The sequence below is a fragment of the Coturnix japonica genome, chromosome 2 (genome assembly GCF_001577835.2).
Source record: "Coturnix japonica isolate 7356 chromosome 2, Coturnix japonica 2.1, whole genome shotgun sequence".
Lineage (NCBI taxonomy): Eukaryota > Metazoa > Chordata > Aves > Galliformes > Phasianidae > Coturnix > Coturnix japonica.
In genome coordinates, this window is record NC_029517.1 from 7,761,700 (window position 1) to 7,784,582 (window position 22,883).

The 22,883-nt window shown below is 43.2% G+C and overlaps 1 protein-coding gene across 8 annotated transcripts in view; it reads left to right on the forward strand.

The window, feature by feature from the left end:
* DNAJB6 (DnaJ heat shock protein family (Hsp40) member B6) overlaps positions 1-22,631 on the forward strand; it is a 66,215-nt gene extending 43,584 nt beyond the window's left edge. For 6 of the 8 annotated variants that reach the window (XM_015852821.2, XM_015852822.2, XM_032442977.1 and 3 more), the window contains 2 exons: positions 16,279-16,346; positions 22,473-22,631. In XM_015852821.2, coding sequence (XP_015708307.1) covers positions 16,279-16,346; positions 22,473-22,616 — 212 coding nt within the window. In that variant the 3' untranslated portion in view covers positions 22,617-22,631. Of the gene's footprint in view, positions 1-2,969; positions 4,586-16,278; positions 16,347-22,472 lie in introns of those variants that run through there. The other 2 variants (XR_001552896.2, XM_015852828.2) reach the window with 2 other exon arrangements.
* The last annotated feature ends 252 nt before the right edge of the window (positions 22,632-22,883 follow it).

Genomic DNA, 22,883 nt, shown 5'->3' on the forward strand with positions numbered 1-22,883 from the left:
TTGCTTTATCCATTCTTGGCAGCTGACAGCAGCAAGAAAGTACCAAGTTAGTCTGATATCTGTCTTCATTTCAGTGAATCTGATTCCAAATATCAATACTTTGGGAAGCTCTCAGAAACTATTCTTCCTCCACCCTCCCCTGAGGCTCTTTATCTTAATATAACACAATTCTAAAGTTTAGATGGATAACAATTACTTCCAAGGGTGGAAATTTGCCAAGCCACTCTCCAGGACCAGGACTGCTTGGTTGAAGCCCGTTCAGCTGGGCACCAACTATGGCAAGTTTCCATGAGCACTTTGTGATGCTGGCGACTCACCAGGACATGTTTACTCCAAATTAATCAAATAGTAATGGGGCTGCTGCTTCCTAATTCAGATGTTGTTCTCTCACGACTTTGGGGCTAGGCTTTGAAACCAAGGCAGCTAAATATGCTTTTAATTAGTGCTGATTGACGCAGTCCAGTGAAAGGTTGCATCCTTTGTGTGCAATACTTATTTTTTTGTTAAGAGCTGCTCCACTTGTTTGGATCAGACTTCTGGCTGTTATCGCCCAGTGTAGCATCACCAGAGCTAACGGACAAAGTTCGACCTATCCTTTCTTCTTTGGTGAGGGTACAAAGGGAAATGGTTGGGAGTGAAATTATTTATCACAGCAGGCTAGCAGCAGAAAGGACCTGGCAGTTTTCTCCCGAGGAATACTCTGTATTTGTGTGTTATCTCCTACTTTGGCCAATCTGTTTCTGTGTGTCAGCGATAACACTTGAAAGATTTCCACTTTTTACCCTTATCATTCCTGTGCTGGTTGGAGACTGCATTGTCAAATAGCTAGATATCTTCATACTGCATTACTTTAACATTTGAATTGTTTCATTTGTAAGACAATGAATTATGTGGTATTCACTTGGAACCATAATTTACATTTGACTCACAGTGTTCTTAAGGAAAAGTTGCTGGGGTTGCTTTCACAACCTAACACATTTGAAGAAAGTAGATGAATGCGCAGAAAAAGAAACTGATATAAAATAGCTGCATCAAAAGCAATCGTGCATGTATGTGGAAGCCTTTTGGAAATGCCGACAGTGTTGTGAAAATGAAAAATGACCAAGTTATGACGCTAATCACCTGTTGGGGTTTAATGATGCTTTCCCAAATAGGTGTTAATGTTTCATCGTTATTACGTGAGGTTGTTCTGATCAGCCGATATGATGCTGTTTTTCCCTCCAGTGAAGAGAAGAATCCTTTGAACAACTCTCTTTGAATGACCAACCCTCAGGAGTCGGCATGTCTCCTCTGCCTCCATTGGCCTCTGCGGGAAAGCCAAGAGATTTGTGAGCCCTTCTGGGCTGCATCCCTTACAGCATCTTTTAATGCCAAGGGATCCCAGTTCTGACAGTGTATGGCAGACTGAGGGGCTGATGTGGAAGTAAACTTTGTGGAAGGGGCTCTTAATGAGGAAATGCTGAGGCAGTGTTGCCTGGAATGGGGCTGTGTCAGGAAGGTGAGAGGGCACCAGGCAAACAGATCATCACCTGCAATTCCACAAAGCACTGGTAGTTTTTTTCTTCCTTAAATCATAGCAGTGTTTTCCATTCTAACTTGGCACAGGCTAGTCACTCATGGCAGAATTTCTAAATAAATATCCTGGTTCTTGACTCAGATGGTTGCAAAAGATGAAGTAACGCTGTTGATACAGCGTAGGAGCTTGAGTGATAGCCTTGGAGCAGTTTCCCTTTGCTGCAAGGGAGTGTATTTCCTCCAATACACAAACCTTTGCTGGCGTATGAGGTGGCTTTAGCCCAAACACTATTGTGTGATTCTGCTGAAGCCTTAAACTGAGGAATTACAGCACAACAAAAGTAGTTGTGCTTGGGGGGAGCTCATTTAGATTGACCTCAAGGAATCCTGGTGGTCATGGCTCTCTGACCTCATGCCACTTCCTTTCTCCACCTTCATTTTGCTGTCAGTGCTTACTGGAGTTGGTGAGGTGGCATTCTCAGGGTCCCATCTAACTGCTTGCAAACCAACTGGAGAGCAGAAGCTGAATTCCAGGCAGGCAGAGCTGTGCCCTTGCTAGCCATTCTCCAGCTCACAGTCTGGATCCTGGGTGTCTTGTAGGGGCCCCATTCCCTGTGTGGAGCACACAGATTCCCAGGGGCAGAACACTGCTGAGCTACAAGATCCCTCTCAACACCTCGTGGCATGATTTGCTTTTAGTTATTTGAGGGAAATGCTTTCTACCTCTGGGTTGAGATTTCAAAGTGCACTTGGTAGGCACAGTGCTGGCTCTGCACAGTACTGGCAAGGCTGCGCTTTGCTGCAAACTTGGAGGAGAGGACGTGATGCAGAGCAGGAACTGATCTCCATGCATTTATCTGGGTTGAAAACCACTGTTGGGATGATGATCACATGGCTGGAAGCTTGTGCCTATTGAACCGGTAGCAAGTAATCGATGCTTGAACATGAGCTGCAGTAGATAGAGCCTGTGGCGCATAGTTAAGCATGAGCAGGCTGATGACCTGCATGTAAAATGCATATTGGTAAACACCGAGCACCTTATTTCCTCAGAATTCTCAGCATTCCCCATTCTTTAAATGGAAATGCAAATATTGTGGTAACTCCTGAACTCCTGTGGGCAGGAAACACCAGTACTGAAATGGCTCCTGTTGTGTAAGTCGTACTTATTGCTTCTGTCTGGAAAATCATTCTGGGTTTGCATGTGCTCTGATTTTGAAGCTTTTCCTGAATGGCTTTGAAGTCTTTTGGAAAGTTCTGAGATATTTTCAGACTTCAAAGATGTGGTTTTCTTTCTGTCCTAGTAGAACAGATGATTGAAAAACAAACCAACAAAAATTGGAAAGCCAGATGTTTTCTTTAAGACTCCTTAATCCATTCAGAGAATGTGTGCTTTTGATAAGATAGAAAAGGCCTTGGATACTGTGAATGGTGTTTCACAAGCCCTGTTTCCTCAGGATACAAAGAAGGCAGCAAGAGGAGGAAGCAGAAGCAGAGGGAGGAGCAGAAGAAGAAGAAGTCAACCAAAGGGAGTTACTAAAATGGACATCTCTGCTATGCCAATCCCTTTATTAAAACGGCAACTTGTGTTACATTTGAGCACACCTCTTCTGTGTGTATTTTTCAATTGTTCACACTGCTAGTAAGGAAGTGACTCATGTTTAAGACTGTACTAAAATTGCACTATATTATTCTTTTTAGTTTTCACGGAGTGGCTTTCTTGCCAGTCAGGTTAAGGAGTTTGGTTGGGGCTGATTGTGGTTAGAAGTGTGTTATGTTAGAAGATCGGAGGGTATGACAGAATCTCTTACCTCTTCCTTCCCTGGGACTGAAGTTCCCCTCGTCTTGCATTAATTTGCTTTGTGGGATACAGAGGGTTGTGCAAACACCTGTTTGTTCAGTCCCCCCAGCATCACCAGCAGGCTTGCTGAAAGAAGAGTTAAGCACCAATCCTGTTCCCTCTGTCACTGGGGGTAGGATTGAGACGTGAGCTCTCTCATATGATAATTTATGCAAACTTAATAGATGTCTTCAGTGTTTTTTTTTGTTTTTCCTTTTTATCTCCCAAGCTGGGCAGCAAAGGTTTGTCCCTGCTATGGGAATGATCATTTTAAAGCGTATGGTGAAGTTACATCCTTTGGTTTTAACCAACTTGGCGTAATGATGGTCTGTAAGCACTCCTGCTGATTTCTGCAACCGTGGTTGACTCCCAATGAATCATTTAGTGAAATCATTCCTTATTTTAACATTTTGCTTTCAGAAACTAGAGACGAATGACCTAAGTGCCACTTTACAACTGCTCTTCCTGCTGAGTAGATTTTTAGATAATGAACGTATTTCAGAAACCATGTTAAGATTTTATCAGGTTGTTTCTGCAAAGAACTCACACCTTTACGTATGAAAGCATTCTGTATCACTTTTATTGCAGGACTTTGTTGTTGTTGGTTTTTTAAAATTTTATTTGGAAATATGTCTTCAGTTTAAAGGAAATCTGCATTTCCTGGCTAGGTTACTTCCTTGCTTCCCATAATTCTCTCATGTGCATGATACATTGCTTCCCTTAACCTTCTAGTTTGTACAGTGCCCTTCTGTTGCCTTAAGCATTTACCTGCATGTTTCTTGTCAATACGTTGCCTCTCTTTTAACCTCCAGGCGGGAGTTACCAGCCCATGGTTTTGTGTTGTTCCTTGTGTCTTCCTCTCGCCAACGCGCTGTTGATGTAACAGGCTTAAACCTGGCAATATTGAAAGTCCGCAGTTCCTGGAGAAACTCACTCATCCTAATAGAGCAACGCATATAATGGTGTAAGAAAGGAGCTAAACAGAAAAATCAAGTCTGCATTTTAGCATGGTTTGATATAACAAATTCTGTGTCTGGTATCGGAGCGGTTTAGCTTCAAGTACATGACGTAGTGTAACCTTTTGCAAACGTATAACCGTATGTGAACTGTTAGGGTATAGAAGTTAAGCTCAATATGAAATAAGCCTGAGTACCAGTTTTCTGTCACTTAAGTATCACTTTTTCATTTTGTGCAGTGTTACTAATATTTAAAAATAAAGAAAGTTCTCCTTTATGCTTTGTCCTCTTGCACTGTACTGTAGACTAGAGCTGGCACCAGACCTTCATCTTTAATTTCAATTCTAGTTTAAGGTGTAGGCACAAAAGAGAGAGCCCACCTGCATAAAACACCCACAGCCTCACCCTCCATGATGCCTTTTGCTGAATCCACGTGTGACTTGATACAGAAATGAAGAAATGTGGACCCAGTGCCATAATTCTTTCCTTATTTCTGGATATTAACTGAAAGGCAATGGGGTGCCACAGAGCAGGGTTACCGGCCTGGGTGTTCCGATGTGTTGGGTTGCAGGGCTGCCTGGACCTGGGTCTATGTCTGAGCAGGCACATTTGTGAGGGCTTTGCATCCCTCTGCCGAAAGTACGGTTACTTTAGTTATGTGCTGAGGCCGGAAAATGCAGGTGGGCGAGAGATAACACGACTGATAGCGTTGGCCCGCGAGTGATGTGTGAATAAATGGATTATGAAAGGTAGGAAGAGATTTCCTGACCATCCAACAGCACTCGCATGGAAGATCTGAGGATAGAAACAGACCTGGTGCGATGTATAAAATGTGTTGCAAAAGGATTTGTTACAGAGCTGACACTGGGGCTCAGAGACACGAGGTGTTTTCAATCCCTTTCAGTATCCCATGAGAAAGTTAAATGTTACGGGTGAAGAATACACAGCGAGCTGAGAAATGGCATAATTAAAATGATACACTGAAAACAAAACAGTCTTATCTTCAGGTGGGAGGACGTGATCACAAACAGGCGAAACAGCGAGAGATAAGGGTTCCTGCTCCGGCCACTATGAAAATGGTTTGAATTCAAGGTTGTTTTTCACACCTTTTAGAGATGTGCACAGTCTGTTCTTTGAACTCTGGTTTGACAAGACTTTGATCTTAAATGATCTTGGGGAGAATAGGTGTCAAACTGATAAAAATGTGCTTTCAAGTTGTTTGCCCAGACCAGGATTGATCGCACCGGGGCAGCCTTCAGACCTGGAAGCAGCGCTCCCGAAGGTAAGACCAACCCCAGCTCATATTTTAGTGTTTCCCTACTCCATCTTTCCTATCAAGCATCTTTCTTCCTTCCCCATAACTCCTAGGTTGACAGGGGCAGGGGTAGCACCACCCATGATTAAATATATTTAGTTATTCTCTACCTGGTGTGTGAGCTGGAGTCGGGTCTTCAGGGACTTTTTATCACTATTTGCAGAACTCTGCCCATTTCTACCTGTAGCACTGAGAACTCTAAGCAAGGCAAGGAAAATGTCCTCTGAAACTGGGGGGCGGGGGGCTTAGAGTGGTCTACAGATGCTCAGGTTCAGTACCAGATTCAGCTGCCCTGTGTCCATGCACTTTGGCTTCCCACAAGTGTTTCTAGCAGAAAAGGCTTGGGTGGGTTACTGGGAAGCGTCAGGTTTGCTAAGTGCCTTGCTAGTGCCCTCTGAGAGCAGCTGTTGGCTTCTGACAGCAGGAGAAGCATTGCCAAAGTGCTGAGCTGCTCCGAGGGGATGTTTCCATGTGCAGGGTTAGGTTACATCATTGCTCTTGTCACAAGGAATAGACTGCTCGCCTTATTTTGCGTATCCTGAACTGCAGCACCCCAGAACTTCCTTCTTCCTGGATGCCTCATGTTGTCACTGCAAAACCAGCCCGGAAAGTGAGTGTCAAAGGGAAATAAAAACACGTTCTCATAATGAATCTGAATACTTTGATTTCAGGAAAACACCTCTGTGTCTCATCTGGAAGTGATCACTGATCTTCTAAAACATCTCCAAAGAGGGAACAATACCTCACTGCACTGCTCGATTGCATCTCCTCAGCGTTGTTTCCATTGGCGTGCACATGCACCTTTCTACTTACAGAGCACACATCATTTTTTCCATCCCTTGTTTGGGAAGTGCTCATCCTTTGATCAATGCAGAGTGACTTGCTTCTCCCGTAGGCTGCTGGTGGTTGCAGTGTGTTGTGATATAGAAAGTGCTGTTTTTACGTTATCCCAATATTAAAGAGTTAGCCTTGGGAGAATTTCCTTAATTTAAAGAAACAGAATTTGCTTCCGGGTGTTTAAGATGAAAGCTTACAGCACAGAGTGGTTGATCACCCATTATGTGAACACATCTCATAGAGCCATAGAATATCCAGTGTTGGAAGTGACCCGTAGGGATCATGAGGCCCAACTTCTGTCTCCTATCTTGGTAATGTATACAGTTAAAATTTATGAGATATGTATTTCTGCTTGGATTTTGGACAGCCTTGGATGTTTTAATATGCTAAGCAGAGTAGTGCTGGCTGCATACTGCTACGTGAGACCAAGAGAGAGGTTGAAGCTCCTGTAATTAACTGAGCACGCAGAGAACTAATGAGCTTCAAGCAGCCACAGAGGAGCACTAAGTAGATGCTTTTCACAGCACCCGGAGGGGACACACACCAAAGGTGCATGACTTGATCCTGCAGCAGATGCAAGCCACAACCTGCTGTACCAGTAGTGTTGTGACAACCTGGTCTACACTGCTTTTGGATCCAAGTGAGTGGGTAACCAGCACCAGGTCCTGCCCAGCGCTGTTAGTCATGTTTTACACCCACAAAAATGATTTGTTCCCTCCCTGGCCCACTGGCCTTCCTTCATTAGTGACTAATGGTGGATGCTTAGAGGAGAGCACAAGAGCAGGCTGAGCACGTAATAACATTTCACTGCACTGTTTTCCCAGTTGCAGCACTCAGAAGTCAGAGGCTCCTGGAAATGCCGGGTTTGGGTTGCTTAATTTTTGTTTGCATTGATTTCCATTTTCCAAGGAAATTGCTTAATGTGCTCAATATCCTAAGGCAAGGAATCTGCTGGGAGAAGAAAGAATGCATTTGTTTTAAACCTCTCCCTTTGGTTTTCTCCCTTCCTCCATCCTTTCATTAGAAAAGACCTGGAACACCACATTCTCATTCACCTTTTCCACACTACGCCTGATTTTCCCATGAAGCTCAATGTGAGCTCATTGCCATGGTAGTATCTCCAGAGCATGGCTTAGGTTGGAAGAGACTTTAAAGGTCATGTAGTTCCAACCCTCTGCCACAGGCTGGTTGTACCCACCAGCTCAGGCTGCCCAGGGCCCCATCCAACGTGGCCTTGAGCACCTCCAGGGATGGGGCATCCACAGCTCTATGGGCAGCAGTGCCAGGGCCTCACAGCTCCCTGAGTAAATGGTTCCTTCCTTCCCACACCTTCCCCTTCCTTCCTACCCACATCATCTAGCAGTCCCTAGTGGCTGATGGGGTGCAAGTCCCTGATTTCTGCAGCATGACACCACTTTTCCCCTTCCAACTACATTTTGTTCCTTATCCAGATGGTATTTCCCAGATGTGGAAATCAGGGCTGTGATCATCCCTATTCTCCTCAGCACATTTTGTTCAGGAAAGGCTGTATTCAAGCATTCGCTTACTGGATTTTAGGGTCACCAGCTTCATCTGGGAAATCTTAAACAGCTGAGCAGTTAGTCATAAGGAAATATTAGTGATGGTAGGGGAGGATTTGCAGAGATGGGAGGGTGCAGGAGATCAAACGATTCTTAAAATGCAAAGTCAGTGCTGGCCTATTGCCTAGCTGGATCCAACCCCCAAAAGCTTGTGTCAGAATCTCTCGTGTTTCAGAGCTCTGAGGCTCTGGTTTAGATCCCTCTCCACTTTATGATTTTCATAGAATGACGAAGGTTGGAAAAGACCCATGAGAGCATCACATTCAGCCATCACATTTTGCCCAACCAGTCCATCCTAGAACAGACACAAGCTCAAGCAACAGGATCTGTGCTTGCAGCGTCTCTGCTCCTGTAACAGCCCTGCTGTGGTCAGCAGGAACATGTTTTGTGTGCACCTGAGCCCAACGTCTCTTCTTTCTCAGCAGAATTCAGGTGTGGTGGTGGTGATTTTTTAATCAACGCGATGACTTCCCTTGGAAACACAGATTTTTCTATCATGAATGCTTAGGAAAATATTATTCAGCTGATGTGTAATGCGAATCTCAGGTTGCATTTGGTGATGGGATGTGATAGAACACGATGGCGATGAGTCACCTCATATCATGTTTTATTGTGATGTGTCAGCTGAGAAAGCTGAAGAGCTAAAGATGTTTCTACCAGAACAATTATGAAACAATTGCTGGTTCATGCAGAGATTACTAAGGTTTTCCTAGGCTAGTTCGCTGATAGGTTTAGGTCCGTGGTTTAGCAATGTTTTATTAAAGTTGCTAACAATGAGTTGCTTCAGAAGCTATTTTCCACCCAGAGAAGTCATCAGTCTGTTGTTGCCACGGGTCAATTTTAAAACTGGAGTCATCAGGTGAAGAGTGGCTCCCCAAGCCGAGGGGACATGCTTTTATTTTAGGGCTACTTTCTGCTGGCTTCGACTAGAAAAATGCAGTGATACCATCATCTGTTGCTTCCAAAGAGCTAACAGTATGAAGGAATGATGTGGTAATGTATAGATGTGGTACTCAGGGACATGGTTTAGTGGGCAATATTGGTGGTAGGTGGATGGTTGGACTAGATGATCTTAGAGGTCTTTTCCAACTATAATCATTCTAAGATTCTATTCTATGACATTCAGAAGTTTAGAGACTGGCCTCGTGCTTTTCAGTTTAATCCAAAGATGCCCAGAGACAGGCAGATGAGCTCATAAGGCTTCCTAAACAGGCTCTTCCTTCCCATTACTGCTGGCTGCACTACTGGCATTGGGTCAAAGCACTGCAGTCATCAAGAAGCAACAAACGGTCCTTCAGGATTTTTGTTTATTTGTTTTTTAATACATGTTTGGGTGAGTTCTGGCCATAAGGATTTGTGCGTTCAGCTTCTCTTGCAGCGCCATTTATTGTGCATGTGAGTGACACTAGCGGTGGCTGTGGCCCCATTGCTCTGTGCCTTCCCCTGGTGGTGACTCCTCTGTGGCTCCCTCCCTCAGCCCCGTGTCTCTCTGCAGCACAAAAAACCAATGTAGTTGAATGTTTTTGGGGCTGTTTTCATGTTGATAAGCTGCAGCCAGGGTGGGACCTTTCCGCTGTTTTTGATGCTATAGTTGGGCCTGCAGAGAGAAGCTGAATAATGGAAACGTTAACAGACCTTTCATTACACATCATCACTTAATTTCTTTCCTTTTGTCTCCTGCTTTATTTATTTATCTCCCCCCTGATCAATAGCATTCATCCTACTCAATGAACGGACTTGATACTGCTTTTATGGTGTGAAAATTACTGTTGCTTTGACTGGCTCCTATTACCAGGTGACACTGCTTGACAGAAAACAATGAATCTTCCTATTATTTGGAAAATAAACGTGATTTATGGGACTGGCAATCGATAGTGGTCTGTGTCTTGCAGTCAGAGTGCCTGCTCTCTTGAAATAATGCTTTTACCTTTGGAGTATGAAGGCTGTTTATCCACTGCTGCTGAGCTATTTACAATATACATGTATTAACCTGTGCTTTTATTGAGAATTTTTTTCTAAACGTGATGATCACCTGTTATGAAAGGTTTGAGGCTTGTTTGGAACGTGGTCAAGCAGGTGTGAAGCTGTGCTGGCAGGGAAGGATGCAGCATGGGGGGAATGGAGGAGCTGAAAGGAGGAGGAGGAGGAAGGGGGAACAGCGTTGAGCTCTCACTTCCCTGCACTCACTGGGAGATGATGGTCAGCACTGAGGATTTATTGTTAAGTTCCACAATACTGATAAAAAAGAAAAGCCCACACAGACCAATTTAACTGCAGGGATGCAGGGCTGCTTTGCCCAATAGCTGTGCAAGAGGTTACCTAGAGCTGTCTTTCGATGAAGCTGTTCCTACTTTTTTTCTGTAGTAAACAAACAGCCTGACTGCTGGCTGAGTCCTCTGCTCCTTTTGTGCCTCTCCTAGGCAAAGGGATTAAGGGAAGGCTCTGATGTGTGTGGTGCAGCCAACACACCCGAGGGATGGGATGCCATCCAGAGAGGCTTGGACAGGCTAAGCAGTGAGCCCAGGTGAACCTCATGAAGTTCAACAAATCCCAGTGCCAGGTCTTGCACCTGGGTTGGCAATCTCCCTCTATCAGTACCTGCTGGTAGGTGTAAGGAAAGAGCACAGCCCTGCTGAAAAGGACTTGGGGGGGGGATGGTGACTGAATATGAGCCAGCAGTGTGCCCTTGCAGTGCAGAAAGCCATCCATACCCTGGGCTGTATCAGAAGAAATGTGGTCAGCAGGATGAGGGAGGTGACCCTGCCCCTCTGCTCTGCCTGGTGAAGTCACATCTGGAATATTGCATCCAGTTTGGGACTCCTCAGTTCAAAAAGGACAAGGATCCCCTAGAAAGAGTGCAGCAGATGGCAACAAGGATGATAAAGGGCCTGGAGCATCTCCTATATGAGGAAATACTGGGAGATGTGGGGCTGTTCAGTCTAGAGAAGAGAAAACTGAGAGGGAATCTGATCAGTGTTTATAAATATCTGAAGTGCAGGAGGCAGCTGAATGAGGCCAGGCTCTTCAGTGGAGCGTAGTGATATGACAAAGGAGTAATGGCCAAAAACTGGAACACAGGAAGCTCCACACAAGCATGCAGAAGAGCTTCTTTACAGTGAGGGTGACAGCACAGGAACAGGCTGCCCAGAGATGTTGTGGGGTCTCCTTTGGAGAAGATCCATCTGGATACCAGCCTGTGTGACCTACGGTAAGGAACTCCCTGTAGCAATGGGGTTGGACTCAGTGATCTCTGGAGGTCCCTTCCAACCCCTGCGATTCTGTGAACACAGACAGTCAGAGGTAAGACTCTGGGCTCATTTCTTGCTTCATATATGTCACATAAATAAGTTAGTATTATGTATGTCACCGAATCTCACTCTTAATTTGATGATATTACCAGGATGTACCTGGTATGAAAGATCCTGAAATGGGTTTCCTTTTCAAATCGTACCTTTTGGAGTGCACAATGCCCTTCTGCATGCAACTACCAAACATTAATCTATCCTTAGCTTTTGCTGCACTATTTGCACTAGTATATATTGATATTCAGTGATTTACATCATGATGTATCCTTCCAAGTGCAATGGTTAAAAAATCCCATCAACTCACATTGCCTTTTTGCAGCCCTTGCCAAGTAATTTGTACTGCTCCATACATGGAGCACTTCACTGTGATTAGCTCAGATACCCACACAGTAAACCCCGAAATCCTGCTGTCCTTTATGCATCTAGAAGGAGCCTTGCCCACTGTACTTAATGTACTCCCACCAGGTTCATAAATAAAGCAATGCTCTGCTTTCCCACAGGAAGAGGGTGGCATGTTCCTGACTGCATAGGTCAATTTGAAGGTGTTCTTAAAACAATTTATTAGGCATCAGCCAGTATCTTTATGTATTGTAGAATTTTGATACAGCTGAATTTCCCAGCTTGTTAGCCTCGTATTTATCTACTTTGTAAAAGCCTGTTACAATTTCTTCTTCAGAACCCATTTGGTGTTCAGCAATTCCTAGCTTTGGGCACTGCAAACTGTATTACTCTGGGTGGTTTGATATATGATACATGGCCACAATGCAAGCCTAACTCTGTTCTTCAGAAGAAGGCTTTCATGGTTAAGTGAGCAGCCTGGGACTTGGGGGATCTGCACACAGTTCTTGACTCTATTCTTGTACTCTTTAGTCAGTCCTAAAATGGTTGCCAACCAGCTGTTCATTTGGGTCCCCATAATATAAAATAAAGCAATTTAATCCCTTTCTTTTGCACTTCATTCAGTCCACTTAGCTCATTAATTCTTCAGAGCAGCACCTCAATCGTGCCATTTCATAAAGAGAGCGCACAGAGAAATAACGTAGAGCAAGCTTAAACAATCTTGTAGCCTATAAAAGTTGAATTCAGCCCCACAGAGCACTCTCCCTTCCTCCCAGTACCGAGATAACACAATTCTGCTTCTCCCTGAAATCCAGAGGCACCAGAAGTGGAGATGGGGAGGTCTGCTGAGTGCTGCGCTCCACCCTTCTGCTCTCATTGCTTGCCCTAATGGTATTTGCAGTGCAAGTATTTGTACAATTACAGTCATATCTGAGGGTTTTCCCAGAGATAAGGGGTTTTATTTCACTTCCTATCTGAAAAAGCAATGTAATTAGTTTATCCCATATTTGTCAAGAGAAAACAAAACCGAACTGTTTAAGTGGTGTTTGGAGGAACTGCTATGGCAACACGCTTCTGCCTTTGGCATTATTCAGCTTCTAAGTCTTTATCCAGCTGTTCCTGTGCTGTGTCTGGATGTGACATAGAGCACGGCTATAGGAATAAATATGCCTATTTTAGAGAAAAAAAAGAATTGCACATCCATCACAGGAATGTTATTCAACTCCTTCAATTATTTATCTTCTGCATTTGTAACCTGCCAATTGCAGGTGCTCACATTGCTGGGGCATGGTTTGACGCAGAAGCAATGTCATCCATTCTCTTCTTGCTTTCCTTCAGCTCTGCTGAACCAGAACAGACCTGTGACTGTCCTCTGCGAGGGCCTTAAATATATCATCCCACTTGTTGGATAGGCCCAAAGTAACGCTGACTGGCCCAACCAACTGGTGCAAGGAGATGCTGCAAGATCTCAAGAATTCAGAGCAAATGGAGGAGCGTTTAAAAAGCCTCCTCCCCCCTTCTCCCCCCCCAGACAGCTACCTTTAATGGAATTAGAAAGCTTATCTAAATAAATAAGGAGAAGCTGTTTCTTGTGGAAAAAAAAGAAAAGATTTCTCAGTGATTTCCCCTGAGGTAAAATCAGCAGAGCAAAAAAAAAAAAAAAAAAGAGTCATCGTCTACAAAAAAAAAAATCCCTCACCATAAACCCAAAGGGACTTGTCAGCTCCAAGGCAGAAATTGGAGAGACCACTCAAGCAAGAAGAGGATTAGGCTGTCTCCTATCAAAGCATACACGGACTGGATTTTTCCAACGACTTCAACAGAAAGAGGGGTAGGGTTTCTCTTTATTTATTTATTTTTTGTTCCTTTTCATTTCCAATCGTGGAAAAAAAAATTGGAAGCAAAAAAAAAAGAATTTAATACGGACCCTGACGTAATGTCTCTCCAATGGGACCAATGCCTGTGTCCTCCTCCTGGGTCTGTCAGCTTTCACAGTTATAAGACTGGCCCCGAAGGCAGCGTGAAGGATTTAAATCCGTACAGTCCAACACGTCACACTGCTTTGATTTGGAGGTGAGCTGGCCTGGCTGGAGAAAGAGAAGCATATGGGTGGTGACAAAATGGCTGCCGTGAAGGACTTCCAGAGGACCACTCAGAGCCAGGCCTCTCTATATAAGACTAGTTGTTTTATACCAGAGAGCGTGTATTTTGCCTCTGGCTTAGTTTATGAGACTACCAAGCAGACTGTGTTGACAGTGGGACGTGGGTAAAACACTGACAGCAGCTCCCTGGGGCTGCATGGCCTTCTACCACGAGTCCAGCCTCCTAATCCCCATCCCAGACACATCAGCGCTCAGCTATTTTGAGTCTGCCTCAGGCTTCCAAAAATACCAGGCATGCTCTGAGCACACTCACATTAGCACAGCCTGTGCTGTGAGTGTGGCATGAGCTTGCTAGCAATGCACCTCCATGCTAAAGGGTGCCACGTGCGCCCACCAAGCCACCTGCCCACCGCTGTAGGACAGCACTGCTCTGGGTATTAACAGCAGAGATCTGGCAAATTGTGAAGGGGCTACAAGTGGATGATTCCTTATTAAAAATCCCTTTTCTTTCTTTTTCCTCAATGAACCTTCATGATTCTATTATGAGGCTTTATTAATTGTTTTGTAGTAATCCATGCTAGGGCAGTGTAACTGGGTACATGTGTCTTCAGACTTGCTGGTGTAGGGTGTGTTCAGTGCCTGGTCCTTCCTTGTCACACCGTGATTCAGCCCAACTCCTACCCTCTGCTTTGTGTTTTAACCAGTTTTCCTCTGAAGAGAGAAAAATATGGTTTTAATTTGGAGTCTGCTTCTAGGCTTTCCACTGTTCTCAAAGTCATTCATTCTAGGACAGACTGAATTTTCCTTCTCTGTTTTTGCCTCAGATTCTGGAACCACTGAGGTAAATTGCCTCTATTTATCGAGCTTTTAGTTATAAAACCCTTGCCACTTCCAGAACTCTTTTTCCTTGCCACTCTACCAACAGCTGGGGGAAAAGTGTTATCTCCTTTCCATGGGCATAGAATGAAAAAGCCCATGCTTCAGGAGCTACTCCAACATAGTTCTTCAACACTATACTATCAAATCGTACTCAAGGATGCCTCTGATGTACATGTGGCTGTATCAAGGCTAGCTGTAGTAAACCATTCATTGCTCAATATCACTTAAAGTGGATTCCATATCTTTATGACTTATGCACTTAGCTTCAGACATTTTATTACGGTAGAGATAAGTTTGCAAAATAAACACGTGTGTATCGTTTTACACTGTAAGGAAAGTGACCATCATTCCTACCTTGCCTAGTTTTCCTGTTTTAAAATGTCTTGATTGGGATTTTTCAGATCTGTAAAACCTCACTTGAATTATTTCAGGATAGAAAAATTCTGGGAACCTGGGAAATATTTTGCTGGTATCTTCCCCACCCCCCAGAAAATCCATTCATATTTTAAAAACTAAAAATAAAACCAGATTATTTGCCAGTTCCCAACTGTGATTTGCACTTTATATCTTGTGAAGCACTGCCAGAAGCTCTCATCAGTCCATTAGTGATGTATAGATGGCTGTTTCGAAATAACGTATGGCTGGGGACGAGGCGTGTATGTACAAGAAAATAACGGCTGCTGATGTTGCTATCAAAATGCTCTTTGACCTTGGCCCTTGTCTGCACTATGTGATTAATTTAAGTCCTGTGTTGTCCCTTCACTCGTAATAGGTGTTATGTGTGGCCTTCATCACTAACAACTGGATACATATTTCACAAATGGGGAGTACAATCACAGCACCCCCAAAGCCCCGATCCATCCTCTGGGTTTCTTACTCTCAGCGCCCTCCTACTAACAGAGTACAGGAACAGAACTAATATTAGAAAATATTAAACTTGCTTTTAGTACAGAATAATTTCATTTGAAATCACTAGCCTAATCCCAATTGAATTTATTTGATGAAGCACAAGCCCGTCGTGTAGCACAGATACCATTTTTTTTTGGCGTGAAAGAACAGATTCTTGCTTAAAAAGATTTATATGTTATTAATGACATAGCTGCATTTAGACTGCATGAATCAGTATGTGTCATAAACTGCTTGAACACTCGTTAAACCTGATAAATTAAATAACCCTCCTGGGCTGGAGAGAGATGTTGCTGTTAGATTTTATGATATATCATACATCACATCTGTTTGTTATTGTTCTACCCGTGTTATTTTATGTGTAAAAGGGATAAAGCCAGCAGGAACAAGTCCCACTTATTTTGGAGGAAACAGCTGCTCTGCAAATAGGAGACAGTGCAAAAAATCTGGAAATCTGCTGGAGGTCTCCCTTATAGCCTCAGGAAACACTGCAAGACTTGTCTACATGGAGAGAGAGCCTGGAGAACGTTATGATGTTATTATTAGTTATTAAACTTCTTTTTTTAACTTCATTTGAGCAACTTGAGTTCTAGTTTCAACTGTTGGACTGTAGAAGTGCAGCCACAGGGGCTTGCTGATCCTTTTCTTGGGTCTCTTAGGCTGGAGCCTGGTCTCCAGCGATACTGATTTGTGTCTCCTCTTCCCAGGCAGTACTGGACCGGGGCCCAGACCTGCATTTCAGCAGTGCTCTAAACCGTTTAAGGCTTGGGTGAAGGTAAATCCTCTTAGAATTGAACGCCAAACGTTGTTCTTTTTGTTTTATCTAATAAACTCTTTTTCTTTATTATTATTATTATTATTATTTTATTAGCCGGTAGCACAATTCCCCCAGTTCTCAGGTTTATGCTTTTGGTTGGTTGTGTATGCATTGGCGGGCTCAGAGCAGCTAATATCAGCCAGAGCCAATTCCCAATGCAGTCAATGGATTCTGAGCCAGGCCAGCTGCCCTTGGCTGTGAACTGTAAAATAAACATTTCTCTTAAACACGGAGCATCTCGAGCATGTCAAGAATGTCTCAAAAGCCAATCTAGGCTATGTCACATCATCTTCATATGCAAAAGGGAAAAATCCTTTCAGAACTGAAGCATGGGAAGAATGTAATGCTGAGATGTGTCATTGTCTAAACTTCAGGCAGGGTGGGATGTTAGGGGAGGTTTCCAGGAAACCAGAAAACTTTCACAAACTTACTGGCTGACATCCACAGCAAATGTCATTCCCGATATGGCAGAGAATTAAGCAGCTCTATAGCAAAATAAACCACATCCATAAACTAAAGATTATAACACTTTTATTTTCACATTTAACGGTAAAAAAAATCAAGGGCTGTAAAAATCAGTGAGGCTGGGGAAGAGACTTATGCTCTGATTCCTATCACCTTGGCAGAAACCTATATTAAGCTTGAGCTGAGTCCTACTTTTCTTGTTCAGACTAAAACCCTGACATGTCTTTGTAGGTACGCAGCCATTGCTTCGGGTGGAAGTTTTCATCCTTCCTCCCACTGACTCTGTCTTTCTGCAACCTTCCTAATTATGGAAAGTGATAACCTTATTCTGGGTCATCCAGGCCCTCTACCTGACTGAGATGTAGCCAAGCTGTCAATGTTTCCTGACTGCTTACTTCTTTTACAGCCAACACGTCCCATCAATGCACACAGCTCTCCTCCAGACATCCACATTTCATTCTGGATCACTGCAGGTCCTTTTCTTTCACCCTGCTATTAGCCAAGGACTGCCAAAGCTCATTCTGGATCATCACTCACCTTTCTTTTGCAGGGCCATCACTGACAACTTCTTATCAATTACACTGAACACATACTCTCAGGGCCCACCTTGGCCGGTTCCCTACCTTTCACATCAGCTTTGGCTGTCTCTTGAGGTGGTTACTCTGTGCCAAAGTGCAATCACCCACTTGTTAAGCTTTTCAACAAACTCCCATAGTCCATTCTTCCATCGAGCCCTCAGGCTTGGGAAAGCCACCCTGCAAGCAGCCGCCAAGCTCCATCATTACCTGCCTTCCAAGCTCTTCAAGATCTTCTTTGCAATAAGACTTAAGAAAAAGCCACCTTTGATTTTACGCAGACTACAAAAGTATATTATACTAAATAATGTGCATTTTTTTCATGATTTCCCATATTTCCTGTCTATTATTTTCTTTATTTCTTTGACTACAAACTCTTTGGGAATAAGAAACATATTCTCATGGGTTTATTATTGAGACTCCAAGAATCAAGATGGTGATGTAAATACATGATAGGATAAATAAAGGTGGATCTTCTCTTTCATTCTTCTTTTTCATTAAAGAGAAGCACATGCCTGTACTTCTTGTCGATCGGATGAACTGAACTCAGCCTAATTCTCTCACCTGACACTGGCACTGTTTCTAAGGTAATAAGGGGTTGTTAGCACTGGGAGACGTCAGAACACCTCATTTCATTTCGTGATATAAAAGACTTCTTCTGTAACGCTGCATTTTTTTGATAAGCCACTGGAGGGACACCTCCGCTACAAAACCAAACCCATCGCGACCTGCGGGAGAGCTCCCAGCCCAAATGGAAGACTCCAGCCAGAGGCGGTTATTTTTCTGCTTAGCAATTATTTCTGGTTAAAAACGAAAGCTCTAACTTGACCCCGAGTCATTAGTTCTGCAAACATGTTGGGAAAAGAAAGAAAGGAAAAAATGTTTTTTGTATCGCTTCAGCCTGGCGTTACAGCTCGCAACTTCACTGAGGGGATTTCACAACGGTCCTGCAAAGTCCAATTTGCTGCTGCAGTGTTTTTCCTTTTCTGTACCAGGACTACTTCTGTTATTACAAACCATCTCCTGCCACATCACAATTTCTTCCAGGCTACATCAACTAATATTTACAGCCCATCCGCTACTTTCCTGTGAAAAGAAAAATCACCCAGAGAAAGTGTCAATCTGGGGAAGAGATGCCAAATGTGTCTGAAACATCATGGGGCAGATAGGATTCTATTTTTGTCTGGAACAGAAGGCAGGAAGCATTTATGTTCCTCGGTATCTAAATTTATCTTCCAAAGAATATTTATTAAAGTCGCCATAGAAACAGTTATTTAGAACCCTTATAGTTATTCCAGTTTTTTACAATTACTATTTGCTCTACAGCTTGATCTGTTATGTAGAAAATAATGAACAGCTCAGGATCTGTCACAATCTTATTCTATAGGTTTTTGCTCCTTGATGGAAAAGCGTATATTGCAGCACGTGAAACTGAACTGCTGTGGGCTGTTTTCATATCATGACATTCTGAACCAGTGCCCCCCAGTTAGCCCAGCAATGGGACACAGCCCGAGGTGTTCCCTATGTGTTATGGAGGGGGTTGCACATGCTGCCTTCCTGCCTGATTTCCAGTGTGAATGAGTCTGAGATGAGAACTACTCTGGGCAGTGAGCTCCTTGTAAACAAACATCCTACAAGTGCCAGGATCAGAAATAACTGCTTGCATGTGCTAAAAAACAACTATGGTCATTAAAAGTGTTCTATGTAGAAGTAAACAGGCTCTATACCCACCCACGAGGTGCAGCGTTTCACACTATTTAGTATGGTGGCTATTTCAGGTTAACAATAAGAGCTGTGCAGTTTATGGTACAGCTGATGGGAACTTCCTATCATGGAAGCTTCACCTTCCTTCTCCGACATATTTTCTAAATGCAACAATGTAATCCTGTATGCAGGGGTTATATTTATCACAGCTGGCTTAGGCAGAGACAGAATTAATTAGGAAGTGTCTCAAATGTCAGATCATTAAATGCAGTTCTAAAAAGGTAAATCGTAGTCTTCGGTGAGCAGATACGGCACAAAACAAATACAGATCCCTGGAACAAATTGCAGCTGCTGTGAAATATTCATTTCTTCTTCCCAGTCGCTTCCAGGGACAACGTACATGGTTCCATCTAAACACCAAAACTTCCTAATTTGATGCGAAGGTCGGCATAGAGGTCATGATGAAGAATTTCATTCAGTCTCCGAGGAGCGACTAAACACGGAACAAATATTTAATTTGCATTTTACATTACTATTGAATGGACTTTTCTTCTTCACAAAATCCCCCTGGAGTTTATCTCAGTTCTTCCTTTCTTTGTTGAAAAATTACAGGAGTAAAGGGGGGAATAAAAACAACACCCAGGTATACATAACAAACAGCTCGCATTATAGAAAAGCTTTCCTTTTACTTTGTTCATATCAAGAAATAGTATTCATATCGCAACAGTGAAAGAAAGGAAAACACAAAGTATTTTTTATGCATTCTAATCAAAAGGATCAACTTTTACCCTGAAATCAAAGAGATAGATTTTGATGGAAGAAATGTGTAATAAACATACTTTCCAAGCCCTGATGGTGAGGGATGCTATCTTAACATGCTGTTTGAATCCAGAGCCTGGAAGCAAAATTCCACAATCAAGATGCAGTTACTTGCATTAAAAAAGGTAACAAGTTAAGACAGAAAGCATGTGGGGGACAGCATGCTATCCTCCTCCCTTCTCCCTCTTTCCTCCCCAGATCAATCTGTTTCGACTGAATCACTTTTAGCTACCACATCAAGGCACCATGTTATGGCAATGGATGGTTTGAAGGGGGCCCCATCCATTTGCTGGGATATTTTGCTGACTGTTTTGTGAATATACAGGCCCTTGCTGCTTGCTGACATGACAAAGAGCAGCCTGAATACATGTGCAAACACAGGGGAGTAAACAGCCCTTATCCCTGCAAGAACTGCAACAAGAAATGGTACTAAGAGCAAGTGCCCTCCTTTCTCCCATTGCTTCTGGTTTGTGTGGGATGCAGGAGATCCACAGGCAAAGAACACAGCACATGGCAATCAGAGTTCAGGCCCATGGATCATACGCTTGCTGTGCTGACAGCAGACAGGGAGGGCTTGGTGTGTTGCCTCTCTTTGTCTCTAGTAGATTCAGAGCAGCATAATTTGGAAAGGTGGGTTTCAGTGTTACACCTGTGACTTACCTTTTCCTGTCGGCACACAGTGGGTCTGGCAGCTCAGCTAAGAGGTGAATGCATTCCTAACCTGCTGTAATGGAGAAAGCGGTTGCATCTGGATCCTGGCAGCCCCACACGCCTGTCGGGCTCACAGCACATGCTATAAAAACGTCTGTGTGCTTAAAGGAATCCGAAGGGGACTTGACCATCAGCGTCCAATCTTCTGCCAATCTTGCTGAATTACTTTCATTCAATCTTCCTTTGTGTTCTTACCTCCCGATATCACACTTATCCCTTCATGCACGTTCCTCCTATTGAAAGCGTGAGGCTTAGTCATCTGTTAAGAGGGTTCAGAGAATGTTACATGAGTGTATTCTTGCAATTTTTTCTTTGTGAACTGTTAAAATTGCTTCTGGTGGATGTGAATGTCTTTTATGGCCACCTCCACCCCCGTCTTCCTCTTTGTCTTGAGAAGTGTGGGTCATGGTGCGTGGGGGCATGGGATGTATGAAGCTTAACAGACGAATCACAGGTGTTCTGTCTCATTCATATAGAAGAAATATTTGGGGATTTTGTTTTCTCTTAAATGGATCCTTCTGTGAACAGGCTGATGCTGGGCATCTTTTTAAAAGGAGATTCCTTTTCCGAGACAGCAGCAATTAGAAATAAGGTCTGACTGCTTTTTATTTCATATTATACAATGATTAGCCTGAAATAACTATCAATTATATTTGTGTAAGAACATTTTTCCTCACTGTTTTTAGCCACGTGTGTTGCGCTGATTAAAGGGAATTGATCTTTGCTGCCATAGGAAAAGGGGAAAACAAACATGAACTCGGTGATTGTACAAGATGTGCTTGAGGGCCATAATTCGAGCCAAGAGGAATGCTTTGTGGATTAGTCAGACGATGCAGACGAGTCTATCAAATGTACAACGTGTCATATACAGATTTCTGTTTAGTGGACCTTTCTGTCCCAGCCTCCACATTTATCATTGTCTCCCTGACAGGAGCTCTGCCCTGTTATCCTGACTTGTATGTCATTTATCAGTGTTAAGTACAACAAAAGAGTATCTCTTTAAACCCCCTTTACCCTTTCACATGCTTCCACCCTTGAATAATGATATCTGTCTTTGCAACCACAAATATTCCATTTCATCCTTTCCTTTGTATTATGTTAGTTGCTCAATAAATGACTAAAATGGCATTAATGCATTTTAAAAATGAAAATTATTATAATATTGTTGGAGTTGTGATAAAAACATTTGGGTGCTTTTGCCCCTTTTTCTGCCAAGTCAAAAGTATTTTATATATAAAAAAGCACATCCATAAACTCAAAATGCTGCGTTGCCAACTCAGCCCAAATCACACAGACCCAAACCCAAATCTAAACTTTCAGCCACGGGTATAAATCATTATCTCCAATGCAAAAAGAGTGAAATAAGAACTGAAATTAAGGTAGCATCAGTGGCCTTTGAACACACTTTCACATATGAGTCTTCTACTTGTTTTATTCAAGGACCAAGGGGAAGGTGTGGGAAATGGGTCATGGGAAACAAAGCGCTAGAAAAGATGCTTCCAAGTAGCATTTCACATCTATGTCTGCAACTGTATTTAATACCAGTGGAAGGTCTTTATAGAAAGGAACATGCTGGAAATCATAAGTGTGCAGAATTTATGTCTAGTTGCTGTCTTGTAAAATATTTTATTGAGATGTGTTAGCAACTCTGTATAGCGGGTATGGTTCAGGCTCAGGTTATTAACTCCAGTTTGGAATTTCAGTTTATAATCAATAAATATCCCAAACCAATTACCACTTTGAAACTTTGCCTCTCATTCTCTCACATGTACGTGAACATAAATCATTTCCACACTTTGTTCTCTTTCAGGAAGACAGAAAACAGCCTGTCCTTTGCATTCTGCCCTGCCTTCTCATGCTCCTTCCCTTCTACATGCTGAACCTTTTGGATGTGGAGCTCCTCACCTTCATGCTGTATCACCTTAGGTATCACTTAGAAGATGCTGATGCTTAAGGGATGAAAATCAGGTCATCAGCTCCTGAAGCCGGTACCACACCTGGCACAGGATTAGAAATGGAAACTGGGGAGTTGTTTGGAAGGCAGCTTGATGCTGGGAGCTCCAGATTCCCAGACCTGGCAGCTGGAAAGGCTGCTGGGTGTCCAGGTGCTGGAGGTTGGTGGCCATCCCTGAGCAGATCTGCCATTTGTATTTTCTTCTTTGTGAGCATTCACTTTCAACACTGTAACTAAGAACCTGGCCATACACCTTGCAAATTTCCT